Source organism: Crassostrea angulata, chromosome 4 (assembly GCF_025612915.1).
Source record: "Crassostrea angulata isolate pt1a10 chromosome 4, ASM2561291v2, whole genome shotgun sequence".
NCBI lineage: Eukaryota > Metazoa > Mollusca > Bivalvia > Ostreida > Ostreidae > Magallana > Magallana angulata.
The window spans coordinates 13,388,942-13,409,473 of record NC_069114.1 but is presented as its reverse complement, the minus strand read 5'-3'; the positions used below and the strand labels follow the sequence as shown (position 1 = coordinate 13,409,473).

Here is a 20,532-nt window from a genome sequence, read left to right as displayed (position 1 = left end):
GGAATACAGTAAATATTTGAATATGCTTCAAAAAATTCCATATTATGCAAACAGCAACACTTTCTGGGAACTACTTGGGAAAGATATCCTCCTTTGCAAGTAAATTGCCTATTTGGGATGATACAGTACATCTTTGATGCATTGATTTGTTTCAGTAACGGTTTTAAACATCACACTTGAGTAGTAATAGGGTTCCTCTTAGTGTTGTAAAGATGAAACAAAGTGATTAAGAAGAATCAACAAGTAACACAAAAACAATCTTGTGAGCCAACAACACAATGCAAAACAATTCACAATTTTATTCCACATTGAAACCTCTATGTACAAGTTATTAATAATTTGGTTCCTGTCAATCAATGAATTCTCTGTGTGTCAGTCATACTGAAACTGATGATGTCATATAGAACAAGTCAACATCCCTACGATACAATGCTGGAGCTATTGATAAAAAAAAACAACAATTCTTTGCAATTACGTAACACAATCATCAAGTCAAACTGCATCTTCATGATGAAAGATAAATATGAAAGGGATGACATCTAATCTAAAAGAGAAAAGTACTGTACACATGGAGCACACTTATAGATAAATGTAATAATTCATTTCCAATATTCAGTGAATTCAAGATGCAGAAGTTGGACAACTGTAAAAATCCATTCCTAAAGAGTCACTGAATTATGCTATTTACACAGAATAAAAATTCCTCATGGTAAAAATAAAGCAGTTTTTCTTAATAAAAAGCGAACCCCCAAAATCGAACAAAAGTTGGACCATATTTTCTATATAACGTGACATTGACGGACAACATAAGTTACGACTCTAAGGTCAACAATGAGGTCTGTAGGTCTACGATGGCAGTATTTCTGGAAATCTTGTGTACCCGAACACAATTCATCATTATCGTTAACAAAGTGTCACGATTTCGGTTTGGTTTCCTGATCGCTGACGTTTCTGATGTAGATCACATCTTCCACTGGTTCTATAGGCTCGTCGTTTTCATACATGTAGGAGGAAGCAATGGCTAGTACTGCACCATCCGGACTAAATGCAAGGGACGCAATTCCAGCGGGATACCTACAACACCAGATAAAGTTCTGAACAAAAGTTTCTTGTGAATATATAATTGATGAATGAGGCATTCCAGTACCTAGATAACATTCATATTTATCAAAATAAAGACTTGAAAAAGGAATTGTAAATGTTTTGAAATAAATACTGTACAAGTTAATATATGTTCTACCAAATTGGGAAATTCTTACTTTTGAGTATTGATCAATTCTCAAATTGTAATTGAAAGGAGAAAATAATTAAAAAATTGATTCCAAAACTCCATTTTTGAAATAAACAATCTTTTTCATTTTGTTCATGCATAGGTAGTAATAAATTAATCTTGCATTTAAAATTGTCACACTCTGACTCTCTTCAACATTGAGGGATGATATAAATTTCAAGTGTTACTGGTATCTTTGCAAAATACATATAATTATACTATAATTTACTAAATGTTATAGACTGCACACATTTTTTTAAAGCTATGTTTAACTGCGCAATGTAGGATAATCACATTTGTGAAGGAAAAGTTCCCTTTTTTAAATGCTTTGATGACACCAGACACGAGCTATGGTGAAAGATGAATGCTTTGTGCACTAATTATATCTTGATCATATCAAATCCTTTTGCCATGTAATATATGAACCTTTGCTATATTTTGACATCCTAAAATACGTTGTTTTAATATTTAAGGGAAAAAAAATTGTTTAAATAGTAAAATACTATAATCATTTAGATCTCACTTAATTCATCATTCAGGTTCACCAAATTTCCATGATAGTGTAATATATTTTATTATCTAATACACTAAACAGAACAAAATTATTTAAAAAAAAAAAAGCTTCATATTTCATAAAAATTTAACAGTTTTAACATAAATACCTGTGAAACTGGCACAATCTTTTCTTGTTAAACCCGTCCCAGATGTTGACGAATCCATCGGAGCCCCCCGAGGCGAACGTGTTGTGATGTGTGTGGAAGGCAATGGCATTCACAGGATATATCTTCTCCACACCATTCTCTTTGATTCGATGACACTTGAATGCATACTTCCTTTTCTGTACCTCTGGGCTTGGATCAAGATATTCTACAGCTACCCTTCCTAAAAAAAATTACAAGAATCTTGTTATATATTTTAAAATTTACACTGTTTTTAAGTTCTTTACACGGGTATTGAAATTTGACAAACTAGGTACCGTTACAGCACATGAAACACCTCAGAGTCCTGAAATTATTTTTTATATAATAATCAATATTTAGCAGTAGGAGAAGGGATAAGTACAATGTACAGCATCATAATATAAACTCCCTTTTCTGCATGAATAAATGGTATCCCAAATAAAAAGTTGTTATATGCTTGGTTTTAATCACATTAATTTTAAAAAAAATAACTGAATGGATAAAAATCATTTATTTAAAATAAGATAGAATTGTTGTCCCTAAAAATAACTGAAGTAAAGTCACGTATACATATTTTACACATCAAATTCATCTTGTCATTTACAGGTACATCTAACCAATGAAAATGTATAACTTTATTTACCCTCAATGGAGCTGAGTACGTATCCCTGTTTGTTGGGGAAGCATCGGATACAGCGTGTCTGGTACTTGAGACTGGACTCCCTCCTCTGTTGGACGTATCCCATGTTCCTCAGGTCCCAGACCAGGATCCTCCGCCCGGCAGTCCCCACCACCAGCCTGTCCCCACACACAGACATCGTGTACACCTGCAGTGTATATAAATACCAGAATCTATATATGATACTATTGGATGAGAGTTTTATGGTGAACACAGCCTGTCTCCTTACTCAGACATCGTGTACACCTGAAGTGTCTACAGGTATCAGCATCTATACATGTATCTGATACTATGGGATGAGAGCTTTATGGTTAACACAGCCTGTCTCCTTACTCAGACATCGTGTACACCTGAAGTGTCTACAGGTATCAGCATCTATATCTGATATTATGATATGAGAGTTTTATGGTGTCAGAACACAGCCTGTCTCCTTACTCAGACATTGTGCACACCTGACTCATGTTTACAAGGCAATAACAAGTTATAGACAAATTTCTTGGGCAGCAGTGCATTAGGTCTACTAAGCTGAATTGATCAGTTTTATTGCCATATTGGAAAGGGGAATAACTACATGGAAGTTTTTCACTTTAAGTTTAAAAAAAATATTATCAACATAATTTCCTATTCATATCCTAATTTCACTGATTTTGTACACACCTTGTCCGGCTGACTGAAGGACCCCGCAGCACATGGCGCCCTGGGGTCCCACAGTTTGACTGTGGAGTCCCAGCTCCCTGTGATGATGACATTGACCTCTGGGCAGTACTCGACACAACGAATTGGGTCATCATGTTGACCTACATTCTGTTCTGTAAAAGACCAGACATTAAAATTAAAATCCATGTTATTATTACAATTTCAGTTCTTCAAATTTTTGTTGTTATCATATTTGAACCACAGAACTTCAGGGCAGTTCAGGCAAACTTGATAGAATTAATCAAATTGTAGACATTGAATTTTTACTTGTTTGATAACTTTTCTCTTTATAAAGCTGCTTGGTCCAATTTTACAATATATATTATGTACGTTGTAAACAAAGGTTTTGTTAAGTATATGTATAATATATTGTACACATGATACTGTACATGTAGATTCCTAATCAAATGTGAGGAATTAATATCTGCATAAAATCGTGAGAATTTCCATTTTATTTTTCAGACGGTTGAAAATTATATGAAACTGCAATAAAAAGTTGTCATTCCTGATTTTATATTTACATGATTTGATGCAAACAATCGAATCATGGAATTAAGTACTCATTGACAATATTTCTATATTTAAAAGAAGACTGGTTCTCATGGTGTAAAAAGGTGTAAGTCTGTTGATTTAAATGTACCTGTGCTGGTGTTAAAGTCAAACATTTTGAGTGTACAGTCTAATCCTCCACTGTATGAATGTACTGCATCCTTGTGAAAAAAAAGATAAAAATAATTAAAGAACACATATTCATTAAAAGATAAACAATTCAACTTTACAAACGACAATTGGAAAAAAGGAGAGAGAATGAATGAAAATAATGTAAGCCGTAAAGCGTTATTTCAATAATATAAATCATTTGCATGTTTCATTTCATCACAGCATGCTTCATGTAATTAGAGGAGAAACCATTCATTGATTTATTCAAAAAGTTAAATTCTAAAAGTCCACCCAGTCTTGCCAATACTTACATAAAAGCAACAATCTAACACAGGTTCTGAATGACTATATTTAATCCTCAGGTTGTTGGAAATAACATCGTACAATCTGACCGTCTGATCCCAAGAAGAGGCCAGTAGAAACTGATTGGTTGTTCCAAATTTGACAGCAGAAATTCCATCTTCAGGGGCATTCTTTAACTTGAATTCATTTGGTGTTTCTGCCATAACAATTCTACATGTGGAAAAAATTGGGAAAATATGTGACTGAATAAAATCTCTTCACTTCTATTGTTCTAGACCGATTTTATATATCAACCAAGAGGAAAACCACGTATTGAAAATTTCATTAATGAATTGTAGGAGTATTTTTACTTAAAAGTACATATGGAAAAGGTTGATTCTCTGTGTGAACAGCGATTTATAACATAACACACATGCAGTGCGAGTGTAATGTATTTATGTTTTTCATTGGTCTTTATGTTCTGTACATTGCGATAATGTGTGATATATTTACATACATAGTTCATAAATCTCATTAAAACATCAATAAGACAAACCGATACCAATGTTACGCTTACGTTCGTTTGTTTTCTAGCTTTTCAAAATAGCGTAGCTCTCCACCGCCAAAAACAAAAACAGGAAATAGATTCTAGAAACTTAATCCAGCATTTTCCGGTCAGATAGTAAAAATCCGGAACAAATACATTTTATTCCCGCAATGTATTTTTTTAAAGATTGGATCATATATTACAGGTGTGTCAGATGTGTATTCGAGAAATTTTCCAAGGTATGTTTATTTATTTTTTTCAGGAAGGGGGGTTCAATTTTTTTTTATTTAAATTGCATGTTTCCATTATTCAGACTTTTCTTGGGATTGACATAACCCTCTAATATACGATACCTTTAGATACAAACATATCTATGTTGGTAGTCTAAACAGGACGTATGTGCAGTTACTATAACTCCATGACTGCATTTACTGAATTTGGATTTTTTTTTTAAAATGCCGTCATACGATTTCAGTAAACTCTCTAATATTAGGAGAAAAACGGTATACTTTAGATAAAAAAGTGACTACGTGAATTTCACAATGCTTTGCATCATAAATAAAATGAAATTCCTCGCCAATTTTGTTACAACAGCTTTACAATATTTAAACAATAAAATGTTTTCTTTGATGATTCATTCGGGATATGAAGGTATAGTTTGTCCCAAGATATTTATGCAGCACATTTGGACGATTTTTTGTTCTATAAATAGCTATGAATTAACTTCAAGTTTCCGTAAGAAATAGAGGGAATAATACTTGGGAGATGTAAATATATATACATATGTACGTACAGTGTATGTTCGTTTCAGTTCTTTGTACACTATATATTCCATCCTCCTACTTCCACAACTGGAAGGTGATGATTTGTAAATTCTTAGGTTTACTAATATTTTTGTAAAAATAATTAAAAACATTCAAATTCAAAATTTAATTGTTTTTATAAATTCTCTATATATATTTCCAAAAGAGGATTTTTTTAAAATAGCAATTATGCCATTTTTGTAAAAACTGATCTCCTAACCTTTGATTAACAGTTTTCTTAATCCAATTATTGTTATAATGAAAAGATTCATGCATGGTCACACCATATACATGTATTTGAAAGGCTGCATTTGTCTTATATATAATAATATAGCCATGGATATGGGTCTTCCCGTGCACTTTTCCTTTGTCAAAAAGTTTGCGTACATGCACATACATATATAAATGTGAATTGTTATCTTTTAACTGTTATTAATAATGTAATAATAAATTCTAATATTTCTTTTAAACTTTAAACATGGATTTCTTATTTCTAGGATTGATTTATTAAGGTGCGCACGAATCAATCAAACAGTAGATATATAAAGTATATTATACCGTATGCATGTATTGAAACTTTACTTTTTGTAATTTTAAAAAGTCGATTTTTTCAGTTTTAAGGATTTCTAATCTGGGATATTTTTGTTCTATTTTTTTTTTTACAAAGAGCATGTACGTCCGTAATAAATGATGTTCATTGCATGGTAGCTATATACTCTATATAGACCTATTTATTCTTTTTAAATACTATTTTATATTTTCGGGAAGGGGGGAGGTGACACCATGCACACAACGAAATTGCGCACAACAGTTTTATTTATTTATTTTTGCAAAGTTAAATAAATACTGAGTCTCCCGAAACTTGAAACTTAATAAGCAGTATTTTGAGGGGAGAAGGGCAAACTACAAATGATATATTAGTCTAATAATTAAAATCCAATCCCTCACAAGCTCCTTTCATTTTGATTTGTTGCGTCAAAATAGAAGTTTGACTTTAAGCAGACTGAAATAATATTAATAGAAAACTTACCATACAGAGGAAAAAAATACGGTTGTTTGTAATTGTTCAAAAGAATTGAAATTTGTTTATAAAATAAATATTGCATTTTTAAACCCCTTTCGGGGCCTCTTTTCCAGAATATAATCAATGCAGGATGACCTAGATATCGGGAGAAACAGATAACGATGGACGCCAGATCTGAGAGGCTGTTTCTTGGACTTGATTTCAGTACTCAACAAGTAAGTCATGTTTCATATAAAAGCGAACATGGACAATTTAATCTCAGTGCACATTCTTTGCACTGCAGTAATCATGGTTAAGTTCCAGTTTAGGTCTTACATACCGATCCCGATCCAAAAAGGGAGGCGGATCTTATCTCTCTCTCTCTCTCTCTCTCTCTCTCTCTCTCTCTCTCTCTCTCTTAATTTTGCAAAACTGCATTTTCATTTATCTCTGTCAGAGACATAAATAACTATTACTGGTATGTTCTCAGCTGATTCAATATATATTATTAAAACTCTCTCTATACTTGTCCATCTACAATTAGGGTGATTTAACCATGCATCGGACACATACCTTGGATCGGACAACTTTGTTTATAAATATACAAATAAATGTGCATGCGTTCATGTGTTGTTTCGTATATTCCTGAATTAGAACAAATGAACTTTATCATTATTAAGAATTTGACAGTCACATTGTCAAAGAAATAGCAATATAGACATCGTAAAATGACATCAAATACGCCATTATTGAAAATTTAGTTACGAAGATATTACACTAAAGCATGATTTGAATGTTGTGCGTTTGATTGTAAATTAGTGAAAATGCACTCTCTGCGTAAAATAATTAGAAAGAAGTAAGTTTTGAAACAAAATTTGATTAAAATAAGTCCAAGAAATTCGAACAATTAATGTCAAGGTCATTATTGCACCATATGTTCATTTCACCATGGATCGGACACAAATTAACCATGCATCGGACAGTTTTCACTGCATGATTTCTTCTAATAATATGGAGATTATGTGCCCATTCCTTGTGATATACTTTAAATGTGAAGTAAAATAAAAATTTAAAAAATAATTGATACAAACATTTTCCTCAAACCACTTAAAAATCGAGTTTTACGGACACACCATTTTTAGTCCAAAGTTCCTGTAGGAGCTGGCACGATAAAGAACCCCTTATGTTAAATATTCCTTTAAACAGAAGCACTAGTCTTAATTCCTATATGTATATTTGAGGATTTACATTAAAAGAAATATGAATAGCAATTGAATAAATAAATATTTCCGAACCTTTGTATTTTTGCATTAAAACCAGAAAATGTTGTTATTTTTAATCTCTACTGCACTGCTATAGCTGTCCGATGCTTGGTAAATATTGTCCGATCCATGGTGAAATAGTTCAACACTTCATTAATTTGCTTTATTTTCTACATTTTTAACAATTTCACAATTTTTTCTCCAATAATTAAGCAAGGGGAAAACCTGTACCTTTTAAAACAAGTTTTATTTATATTTGGACGATATTTAATGCGTGAACAAAGGGAAAAATCCAAAGGTGTCCGATGCATGGTGAAATCACCCTAAATCCATTTTTTCTATATTGTGAATCTGTTTTGACATTCAGCTCATCTTCATAGATACTTTTTTCTATTCGAAGATCAAAGCAGTTGCTATAAATGATGCCCTGAAAATTGTAAATGAGACTGCCGTCAAATTTGATACAGATTTACCAGAGTACAAGTAAGTGATCGGATGTGCCATGCATGCATGAAATGTACATCTTATAATTATAAATATAATACATTTTAAATAATATTTATGAATGTAAATCAGGAGAGAAATTCATGCAGATAATAAACTTTTCTATTGTGTATGATATATTCCACCACTTTTTCCTTAATATTTCAAATATATTGTACATAGATGCCAAAACTAAACATTCATTCACTTTAGAAATGAATGAAAAACATCCCTTTTTTCTTGTTTGAAATGCACCCTCTATTGTTTCAGGTTTCAATATACATTTGTATATATATATTATTGTTAGCCAGAAATAAAAATTCTATGGGGATTTTGCATTCCAAACAACATGAAAAGTTAATACCCACAAGATAATAATGATTAATGTGGATTGGCATATTTTTTGATTTCATGTAGTCATGCCACTCCCACATTCATTTTTTTCCCCTTTGTATTGAAAAGGGGAATAACTCATTTTCAAAAAGAGAAAATTTGAAATTGAGTTATTTCCCCTTGCAAATGATGCAGCAAAACTTAAACTAACAGATTATATAATTTTGGAAAATCTTATGTAATTGATTCATTTTTTAAATCTATTACATATAGTTTTCATGTATTACATATCTATTTATTACACAATTTCCCTTAGATTAAACTGCGAAGAAGAGAATCAATAAATTATAAGTTTGAAGCATTTAAATTATTATTAAGTTAAATAGGTATTAATTTAAATGAAGATTTTCATTAAATATTTGAGAAATAGTTCATCGATTATCAATTATACTTTCAGAACACAGGGAGGTGTCCATATCCATGATGATCAGGTCACAGTTACTGCCCCTACTATTATGTGGGTCAAGGTAAGATTATGTACCATGTGTTCCTGCGTAAGGTTTCTTTGAGTTTCTTTTACTTATATATTGAGACATCACCAAATTCCTGTTGATCGCAGTGGATGGCTATGCAATTTAGGCCAATTCATGACCCCAAGGCTGATAAAAGGCCATTGAGCCGTGAGGGGTTTTGTTTTGTCTATTAAATGTTTTTCCTAAGAGCCATTATATTTGCTTTGAGTGCTGATTGATTTGAGAAGCTCAGTTGCACCACCTGTAAAAAATTGTTTGATGAAAAAACAGTATCTGCATGACTTATGTATGGTTTGGCAAGATTACTACATACTGACTAAAAGTTTAAACTCTTAGTCAGGGTAAGGCAAACCCAACCTTTTTTTTAATGTGGCCTTAAGTCTATTGTAATCTTGATTTAACCCAACCCTGACTTTCCACACACTTTGCAAGTGATCATAACAACTTGGCCTTGACCTGTGTGAAAACTCAATCGATATATGTGTCATCTAGGAGACAAATTTTTGTTCATGCTTGGCATGAGGATGGATACTTAAGGTCAGACGACACGTTCCTCGAGAATCTTTTTTGTATCCCCTCGTAATAAAGAGTTCCAATCAAAAATATTAATTTTATAATTACTTTAAAAAATGATCAAAATTTACTTGGGTTTGGTTATGTGTCTAGATGGCCGAGTGGTTAGAACCGCCCACTGCCAGAAGCGTATAGGTTTTAGAGGTCGTGAGTTCAAAAACCCGCCCCGGCGGAGATATAGTTCTAATATCATATATAGTAAATATCGCTGTGCTGTAGATGTATTTATTTCTATATCAGCAATTCAAGTGTATTTTCAAGAAGATTATATAGGAAATTGCATACTCAAGTATTTTGTAGAAATGCCTGGTAAGGTACCCTAATTTTTTGCAAGAAAGCTTGTCAAAGTGGTAGTAAACCATTAACAAATTCCTGGAAAAAGTTATCTAAAATTGAGTAACGTGTCGTCTGACCTTAAATCTAAGAGTTTTAGAATTACAGTGTAACTGCTATCAGATTAAGTGGGACTCTCTGTACTGAGAATCTGGATGCAGATCTATACTGAAAACCGTTGAACACTTTGAATTACACACGACGCCAGAAATTCTGACATTAGTGACAAACATAACTCACGAAGTTTCATTGAACTGGAGTCGTTACTGGACTGAGAATCTTCCAGAAATTTGTAAAAAATATTGATGTCTATACATTTAATTTCTCAAAAAATTGTTCAATGCTGTATTAATTAAGGCTTTACTAAATGTCATATACACACCAGCAATCGTGATGCCATGATTTCTGGACAAATTTTGAAATAAAAAGTGGTCCGTTACAAACAAGTTAAGATATTGATTTTTATATCAAAATGCGTAAGTAATGTGGATGTTTACTTTGGAATGAAGAATGATGCAAATTTTTCACTGTATTTGTGTGCTGATTTTGAGGACAAACTTCTATAAGTTTTGTGGACAATTTGCTATTAATTTTAGGACAATTAATATTTGTTAATTAAGAATTCTGAGGACAATTTGCTTTCAAATTGACAGGCATTTGACCTACTTCTGGATAAGATGAAGAAGGATGGTTTCCCGTTCGACAAGGTGGCTGGTGTGTCAGGTGCTGGTCAGGTGAGTATGATACATAAAAAACTCAGGTATTAACTATTATACTAAACAGGTGTGAATTCATAAACATACTTCTCTCATAGATTTACACGTTTGATTCACAAATACAGGAACCACACTAAAAAATTAGCTAATGATAAATTTTAATAACAATATACTTTCTGATTCATGCAAAAAAAATGCATCAAATTCAGAAAGATTAATTTTTGGGTGATCTGTAAGGCTTAAATCTGCACTTATGCATTTAAATGTTCAACCTCCAAACATGTAGAAATTAGTAAAAAAAAAAATGATAATTTAAAGAAATTTGACAAATTAACATGGTCAATATTTGAATAAAAGGTTTAAATTAAATTTGATGATTTTTAGTATCTTCCCTTGTTCACTTACAAATCTCTTTAACTTTGATAAAATAGCAACATGGAAGTGTGTACTGGAGATCAGGAAGTGCTCAGATTCTGAGAAATCTCAGTGAGAAGACGAGCCTTCATCAACAACTACAGGTACGGTATATAGGGTGATCAATGTATTCGTAACCAGCAACTCTTTTGATGATCTATGATAAGATTCCTTCACATTTTGAATAAATATTTCTTATTCAAAATTCCTGATTTGATTAAGTGGTAAACCTAATATGAGTATACACCTGTAGTACTGTGTAGTTCATTGTAAAAAAATATGGTGTGACAAGTAGATTAACTGTAATGCTTATGCATGCAATCCAATGCCATGAATGACATGATTTTATGTTTTTATTTCCTTATAGAACTGTTTCTCAGTTCCTGAATCACCAATATGGATGGATGCCAGCACAACCAAAAATTGTAGGGAATTAGAGGAGAAAGTTGGAGGACCTCTGGTACTCTCTCTCTGTGTTTGTCTGTCTGTCTCTCTCTCTTCTCTCTCTCTCTCTCATTCTCTCTCTCTGTTTGTTCATCAGTGTCTTTCTCTCTCATTGATATAGGCAAAAATACATATAGATACATGTATTATTAAATTGGTCATGAACCATTTCAGCAGATCATCAATTTTCCTTTTTTATACAACCTTATACAATGTATGTGTTGATGTACTATGTACAGAGACTGGCAGAGATCACTGGATCCCGTGGATTTGAGAGGTACACTGGAAACCAGATCATGAAGATTTCCCAGACGAGACCCTCAGAGTACAAAGACACTGAGGTAGTAGTATAAGCAATGTAGACATTGAGACAGTGTATAGACACTATGACAAAAAGAGACAGAGGTACACAGTGTAGATATTGTAGACACTGAGACAGTGTATAGACACTATGACAAAAAGATACAGAGGTAGTCTGAGGTACATAGTGTAGACATTGTAGACACTGCGTATAGACACTTAGACAAATAGAAACAGAAGTTCACACAGACATTGTAAAGACTATTAGACAAGTAATAGGCACTAAAACAATGAATAGACACTTAGACAATGAGTAAAATCTTAGACAAGGAGTAGCCACTAAGAAACTAATATTATATACATTTATAACAGTTGGTAGACACTTGGACAGTGAATGAACTCTTAATATAATGCAAACACTTAAACAATGCATGATCACATACAATTTACCAAAGGCAAAATCACCAGAGTACATATTAGACATAGAGAAACATTATATACATCAACATTTGGAAAATGTGTAGACACTTCATAGACAAAACCCTCCAAGTACACAGAAAGACAGTTACAGTGTATATAATTTTTAGACTCCAGAAAAAAAAACTCAAAAAAAAAAATTGGGAAATTTAAAGTTTCCCAAAATCTTCAAAATCCTAATGTGTTGGGGGGGATCCATGGGGTAAAAAAATAGGCCATTGAGTTATTTGATTTTTTTTCCAGAGGATATCATTGGTCAGTAGCTTTGCAGCCTCTCTGCTGATTGGGGACTATGCACCAATCGATTTAAGTGATGGGTCGGGGATGAATCTTCTGGATATTACAACCAAGAAATGGTCACCAGAGTGTTTAGAGGTTTGATGAGTTAATTATCCTCTCTACCATTAGCATAAAGCAATAGATTGATCATTGAAAGTCATTGCATAACCATACTATTGAATAAATGGGTTTTTTCTGCACTTGCAAATTTTTGTGCTTTGGTTCCCACATATTATTATAAGCTTATAAGCTATTGAAAATTTTAAGTCAGTTATCAAAGTCTTTTTGTACAAAATTCTTCTAATGGAGCTAGTAAATTCATCTTTTTTTTAAAGGCCTGTGGAGAAAACTTGAGTTTAAAGCTAGGAGAACCAGTTCCCTCCAAGCAAATTGTTGTAAGTTTATAGATTTATAAATGCAGACCGATATACATCATAGCGCAACTGTCCACATACTAGTATACAGCTCTAGCATACATTTCAGTTACTAGCTAGTATTTTCTTTAGTTTTCTACAACTTTTGGACAAACAATACATGTAAATATAAAAATTATGCATTTGATCATGTTTATAACACTGTTCATTGCAGGGAAATGTTAGCCAGTTTCTGATTGGACGATACAACTTCAGTCCAAACTGTAAGGTCATAGCTTTTACTGGAGACAACCCAGGTAAATGAGTGCAGGAAAATTTACAAAAATTTAAACTTACTGTTGGCCGTGTGCAAGCTGAAATTTTCTTGGAGATGAAATTTGGGGGATTTGTGTTCTACAATGCTTTTGTGGGATTTTATTTTGTTGCTAAATTAATAATATTTATAACATTTAGACATATAAAAGCCGCCATGAGAAAAGAGTGCTTATGGCATTTTTAACACATTTTTAGATTTTTACATAATTAAATTAAACACATCTTAATGTTGTCAAATCTTAAATTCCAATGCTATCAATGAAATTGGATTTTGATTTGTGAGATCCCCTCAGTGGAAGCAATACTTCGGAATCCTCCATTTAAACATCACATTATATTTGATTAAGTATATATATTTCATTACAGTTAAATGGTTGTTTTTCACTTTTAGCATCGTTAGCTGGAGTGGCTCCAAAACTAGGAGATGCAATAGTAAGTACCCAGAATTGTGGTTTTTACCTTAATTGGCCAACTTACCTGAACAAAAGGTCAATCTATATTTCTGAATAATGTAAGTTGAAACAAGAGTACATTATGCTCAATGCTGAGAAGAAGGCATCCCTTAATTATTCACCTGCATATATTTACAATGTTACTGACCATAAACTTGACATTTATACCAAATATAACATTTATATTGCATTGACAATGCTGGTATTATGAATTCTCTTTGCTGATTACTGCTACAAAATCCTCAAGATCGACTGTATATGAAATATGTTTCGTTATACAACCCAACTTTTTTATAATTACATGTAAATCCTGTTTTGACATAGATTAGTCTGGGATCCAGTGACACTGTCTTCTCTTGGTTACCACGGCAAAATGCAGAGTTGGAAGGTCACATTTTCGTTAACCCCATCGACTGTGACACATACATGTCTCTTGTCTGGTAAATACAGAACTATATATAATTGTATTCCTTTTGCTTAAAAAAATAAGTTAATGTTTTTCGAAAACTTTGGATGTATTTTTTCAAAAATATGATTTTAATGTCAGTAAAATATTTGGATAAATCTTTGGTTTTATAAGAAGTATTGCAATTCTGTTTTCAAAATGAAAATAAAGTAAAATATGTTTATAGCATAGCAGCATAATTTGATACTGATTTCTTTGTTCCTTTGTTGTCCAGCTTTAAAAATGGATCTCTCACTCGAGAGAGAATTAAGGACGACTGTGCTGAGGGCTCATGGGAGAAATTTTCTGAATACCTAACAAAAACACCCACAGGAAACAAAGGAAATATTGGTAAAATTAATGTTAATTTCGCAGCCTCACTTATTCTGAAAATACATTTCTCACTGCATTTAATGTGTCCATGAAATACATAGGTGTAGGTGAAATGCTGGTATATTACACTATTTTAACTAGATATTTTTATAGAAGCATTGATGAAGGTCTTTAACTGTTTTTTGTTTGCAGGAATTTACTTTGATGTGATGGAGATTCAGCCACTAGTTCAGGGAATTTTCCGCTTTGACAGTGCTGATCAAAAGGTAAATAATAACTACAGTTAAAAAAATATGATATGAACATGATATGAACAGATACATGTACTATGTAATTAGCAATATTTTGGAATCATTACTAGGAATAATGTGAACATATGTAGATATAAATATCATATGGATCGAAGTAATGAATCTGTTGCCAATTTCTTACCCACCCTCAATATTGTCACTGTAATGATGTTGTAATTTTAAGTCCAAATTTATATGAAGCTAAGTAAAGTAATATTGGTGAACTTCTATCTTGCATTGAGTTTTTGTTTGATGCTACCTACTCATGATTACCACTTGGCCCATTGGGGACTGGACAATTCATGGCACTGGATTCTTTTATGACCAAATTACCTCAGATAATTGGTTGGATGCATTGAAGAAGTATGAACACCTTTTCAAACACATATAATTTTTGTGGTGACAAGCATTTGCATCTGTTGTACAGGTGTCTTCATTTCCACCTGAAGTAGAAGTCCGTGCTGTGATTGAGAGCCAGATGATGGCAAGGAAACTCTACATGGAGCTGAGGGGAATGCATATTGGTATGAGACAGCAAGCCACATGACTCTCACATGACTCTGAAATGATTTTTTTTAGTCAAGTTTCGGATATTATATGAAATTTTTGATTGAAGGTCCTGACACTCGGATTTTAGCCACAGGAGGGGCCTCTCTAAATAGGGCCATCTTACAGGTGAGGAAATATTTTACAGAAAAATTCAAAGAGTGCTCACTGATCTAACAGTAGGTATATTTCAAGTAGTTCAATATAAATGTGGGTGTTTTAGAGTCTAGGAATGATCTATGAAGTTAGAGTAGAAATCGTTGTCAGAGACCCAAGGCCAGTCTCACATAATTTTACATGTACATTTCTCATTTATATGATTATTTATTTATTCTCAATTAATGGTCATGCAATGAGGAAGTGAAACTCTTTAGATATCTTTATGTGCATCCATGTATCTATCAGGTTTGACAAATTAAACCTTTCACAGTATCAGATGAATTGTCTGGCAGTGTGATTAGAACATTTCAACAACTCTGAAAATTCATTTCATTTCACAGGTTATTTCAGACGTCTTTGGTGCACCGGTTTTCGTCAGCGACATCCCGAACTCGGCTGCCCTGGGATCCGGTTACAGAGCAAAACATGGTGTGTATCAAAGGATATAATGAGTTCTCTACCAGTCAGTCTGCATGAGCAATAAATTCCTCTTCTGGCAAATTTCATATGCCTTTGAACTTATTCATTTACATAACTTCTGAGAGAAAGAGAAAAAGTCATTTATCAGAGTGAAAAATTATCTCAAGTATCCCAGAGTCGATGTACCTTAAACAATACTGTACTGATTGAAAATAAATGTCTCCAGACAGGGATGGTATCCTATCAAGAAAAAAAAAATAATTTTTAGTTTAAATAATTAAAGGGATGGAAGTTGGGAGCACGTACTGGTATTGTGCTTTTGCAATATTCCCATATAACTCTTGTTTATGGCTTCAACAAGTTTCAAAGAGAGAATCTTGAGTATAAGAATTGCCTCATCAGAGTCTCTTTTCAAAAATAATTGCCATAAATCAACATTATTAGGTCTTTGGCAACTTCTGGGGGTATTCTTTCCAATGAAAGGTAAAATGTAGCTGCATTTTGTATGTGAGGGGAGACTGAAGGGTATCTAAGAAGGTCGGTGTTAAGAAAAACATGTCTGAAGTAATTGACTATCAGTTGTTTCAAGTCAGTTCCGTTTATCTTGGTTTGAAGGGCTGGAAGGCTGTGACTTCTCTGATGTTGTTCTGAATCATCCGCAGCCAGAGTGTGTGGCCCGACCCACAGAGGGCGCTAGTCAGGTTAGTAAGGGCAGGGCAGGGAAGGACAGATATGTCTGAACTGATGTACATTTGATTAAAAAATGTAAATGTAAGCAGTTCCTGTTTGTAGACTAAATGGATTTTTTTTATTTGTTAATCTACAATAGTTTTATGGTTTACAACTTAAAATGACATTTAAAGTAGATTCATCTATACTATTATAATTATGAACTATGTTTTTTGCGCATTTATACCGGTAAATCGGCTATGAAATGTCATTATTAGCTCACCTGAGCTGAAAGCTCAAGTGAGCTATTCTGATCACATTTTGTCTGTCGTCCGTCTGTCCGTCCGTCTGTCCGTCCGTCTGTCCGTCCGTCCGTCTGTCCGTAAACTTTTCACATTTTCAACATCTTCTCAAGAACTACTAGGCCAATTTCAACCAAACTTGGCACAAATCATCCTTAGGCAAAGGGGATTCAAAGTTGTGAACATTAAGGGTCACACCCGTTTTCAAGGGGAGATAATTAGAAATTAATGAAAAATTTCGAGAAATTTTCAAAAATCTTCTTCTCAAGAACCAGAAAGCCAGGAAAGCTGAAACTTGTGTGGAAGCATCCTCAGGTAGTGTAGATTCAAAGTTGTGAAATTCATGACCCCCGGGGGTAGGTTGGGGCCACAATGGGGGGTCGAAGTTTTACATAGGAATATATAGAGTAAATCTTTAAAAATCTTCTTCTCAGAAACTAAACAGCCAGGAAAGCTGAAACTTTTGTGGAAGCATCCTCAGGTAGCGTAGATTCAAAGTTGTGAAAATCATGACCCCCGGGGGTAGGGTGGGGGCACAAAGGGGGGTCGAAGTTTTACATAGGAATATATAGAGTAAATCTTTGAAAATCTTCTTCTCAGAAACTAAACAGCCAGGAAAGCTGAAACTTTTGTGGAAGCATCCTCAGGTAGTGTAGATTCAAAGTTGTGAAAATAATGACCCCCAGGGGTAGGGTGGGGCCACAGTGGGGGGTCGAAGTTTTACATAGGAATATATAGAGTAAATCTTTAAAAATCTTCTTCTCAGAAACTAATCAGCCAGGAAAGCTGAAACTTTTGTGGAAGCATCCTCAGGTAGTGTAGATTCAAAGTTGTGAAAATCATGACCCCTGGGGTTAGGGCCACAATGGAGTGTCGAAGTTTTACATAGGAATATATAGAGTAAATCTTTAAAAATCTTCTTCTCAGAAACTAATCAGCCAGGAAAGCTGAAACTTGTGTGGAAGCATCCTCAGGTAGTGTAGATTCAAAGTTGTGAAAATCATGACCCCTGGGGTTAGGTTGGGGCCACAATGGAGTGTCGAAGTTTTACATAGGAATATATAGAGTAAATCTTTAAAAATCTTCTTCTCAGAAACTAATCAGCCAGGAAAGCTGAAACTTGTGCGAAGTATCTTCAGGTAGTGTAGATTCAAAGTTGTGAAAATCATGACCCCTGGGGGTAGGGTGAGGCCACATAGGGGGGGGGGGGTGTTCAAGTTTTACATAGGAATAAAGAGTAAATCTTTAAAAATCTTCTTCTCAGAAACTAATCAGCAAGATGATTCTTTATAATTGTTAAGACTTTGGCTCCAGGACAATTCTTCGGCCTCACAAGAAGGTTCAGAGTTTGATGTAGCGAAATATCCCATATATAAACAATTGTAAAGGATCTTTTTGAGAACTGCAATACTCAACATGTGATATGACTATAAAATTGAAGCAGGCAGCTATTTTTTCATTAGAATCTTTTTGTATTACTGTTTTGGGTTATTGCCCTTGATTTATTGATTCTTGATTATTTTAATTAATGCATCCACTGTTAACCAATTATTGTGATGATTATTTTTATACAATAATAAATATTCAATGTATATAAGTTGTTTTGCATAAGTAGTTTTGGGTTAGGCTGGATTAGTTTGTTTATTTTTGATTTCCAATTTTTAGATACTATGAATTATTTTAGGCCGGCACATATATAGGGACAGTGTCTATTGCTTCGTATGGAGCGACTGTTTGGGGTTAAACTTGAACAGGTACGGAGAGATTGAGGGTTTTATCATCCCTGGTCTATCTAATCTTCGTGTTTTTCTAACCAACGATACAGAATGTGTGGTCATTTCTGCCCTGTATCGCATTAATACAAGTGTGCGGTCATACCTGCTTGTATTGGTGGTGATTGCAGCGCCTGCGTTAGGTTGAGCTGTTGGCGCAAGTGTGCGGTCATCCCTGCCTGCGTAACGTTGAGTCCCTATATATGTGCAGGAGCGGTGATTAAAGTCTGCTCTTGTAAATATTGGCAGCAATCAGGGCTATCCGAGTTCCAAGGGGGAAAAATGGATTTTATTTATACAGGATCTACATGTATTAATGTACATTGTCCAGATTGTATTATGACTCCATTAAGCTGACTTTATCATACCTGTTGTTCCTCAGGTGAGCGATGTGGCCCATGGGCCTCTTGTTTTTTTGGTAGTGATCGAGAGAGAGAGAGACACAGAGAGGGTGATTTTGTTACATGTCTATTTTAATTTCTGAATTCTATTTTACATTTTAATATTTACCCACAGGTATACAAGGAACTTGGAAAAAGATACAGAAAGCTAGAGCAAGCTTTAGGCAGTCAACAGTAGCTGATACACGGACAGTGACGTATATAAATTTTGACAATGACATTTTGATGAATCATGGTGCTATTTCTTGAGTGTAGGTTTCATTCATTAAAACTTAATGAAATGGACTACTCTTATTCATATTTTTTGATTACATGTAATTATATACATGCATTTGTTATACTATTCTGTATTCTGTAGAAAATAAATGTTAATTGTGAAAACAAGAATTGATGAAATTATTCATTCTCTCTTTCTCTCTCTTTCCACACATATTTTTTTTAACTTGGTAAAGGTATTAAATCTCTCTCTCTCCACGCATTTTCTTTAAACTTGGTAAAGGTATTAAACCTACTTTTATCTATATAAGTAATTAAATGCCAACAAGGATACCTTGTTCTAATCTGTATGATACTAACACAAATTTAATCATGCAACTGCTTAAAATTAAACACTTTGTAAAAGAACAAAATAATCTTGAATTTGATTACTTTAAGAGAATAAATGAGATACAACTGTGTTTAGTATCATTTGTTTCTTATGTCAAATTAAATCGGACACTAATTTCTTCACACAACAGTGTTCCCGAAAGATGTATTTCAGATTACTGTAAAAATGGTTATTAACGCTGGTGGCATCGTCGGTGACCCACGTGTTATTTACATCGATTCTCTCCATCATTGAGGAAACTTGTGGACTCAAAACCGTGGTTTGCGATGATGTGCTGGTGGGGTATTTAATACGCGGATGTGGGGTTAACCCCACTAAAATTATGATTTTTTATACCATTCGCGCGGGGGTATTTTACGCGGTTTTAAGCTTACGCGTAACTAGTGTAAATTCCCCCACGCGTAAATAATATACAATTTTAGCCGTTTGATGAGGTCAATATTTTTTAAAAACTAATTCTCTTCATTCTCTTCAAGTTTATATTAGTAAAACATTTTGTTCATAATGTATAGATGTTGATTTTGCTATTATTACGTCACGATGTCGGAAGTGCCAAAACTAGTATGTTGTCATGAAAATCTATTTTAAATGTAGTGAGGTCTATAAATTTTCTATTTTTAGTATAAAATTAAAGGGTCTATTTGAGAATTTGTAGTTTGGTCATGTGACAGCAATCAAGC

The 20,532-nt window shown here is 33.5% G+C and overlaps 2 protein-coding genes across 2 annotated transcripts; one reads left to right on the top strand and one right to left on the bottom strand.

Moving 5' to 3' along the window:
- Positions 1–284: 284 nt before the first annotated feature.
- Positions 285–5,001, bottom strand: LOC128181554 (mitotic checkpoint protein BUB3-like). Its single transcript, XM_052849996.1, has 7 exons — positions 4,845–5,001; positions 4,297–4,498; positions 3,966–4,035; positions 3,287–3,438; positions 2,594–2,777; positions 1,933–2,152; positions 285–1,074 (listed from the first exon to the last, which is right to left on the bottom strand). The coding sequence occupies exons 2-7, from the start codon at positions 4,489–4,491 to the stop codon at positions 915–917; spliced, it is 981 nt and encodes a 326-aa protein (XP_052705956.1). The 5' UTR covers positions 4,492–4,498; positions 4,845–5,001; the 3' UTR covers positions 285–914.
- Positions 5,002–6,723: 1,722 nt separating this feature from the next.
- LOC128181871 (xylulose kinase-like) lies at positions 6,724–19,922 on the top strand. Its single transcript, XM_052850423.1, has 19 exons — positions 6,724–6,856; positions 8,283–8,365; positions 9,156–9,225; positions 10,791–10,871; positions 11,285–11,371; positions 11,635–11,727; positions 11,951–12,052; positions 12,732–12,863; positions 13,103–13,162; positions 13,356–13,437; positions 13,848–13,888; positions 14,233–14,348; positions 14,589–14,704; positions 14,879–14,952; positions 15,404–15,500; positions 15,593–15,651; positions 16,023–16,110; positions 16,717–16,802; positions 19,361–19,922. The coding sequence occupies exons 1-19, from the start codon at positions 6,803–6,805 to the stop codon at positions 19,421–19,423; spliced, it is 1,584 nt and encodes a 527-aa protein (XP_052706383.1). The 5' UTR covers positions 6,724–6,802; the 3' UTR covers positions 19,424–19,922.
- The last annotated feature ends 610 nt before the right edge of the window (positions 19,923–20,532 follow it).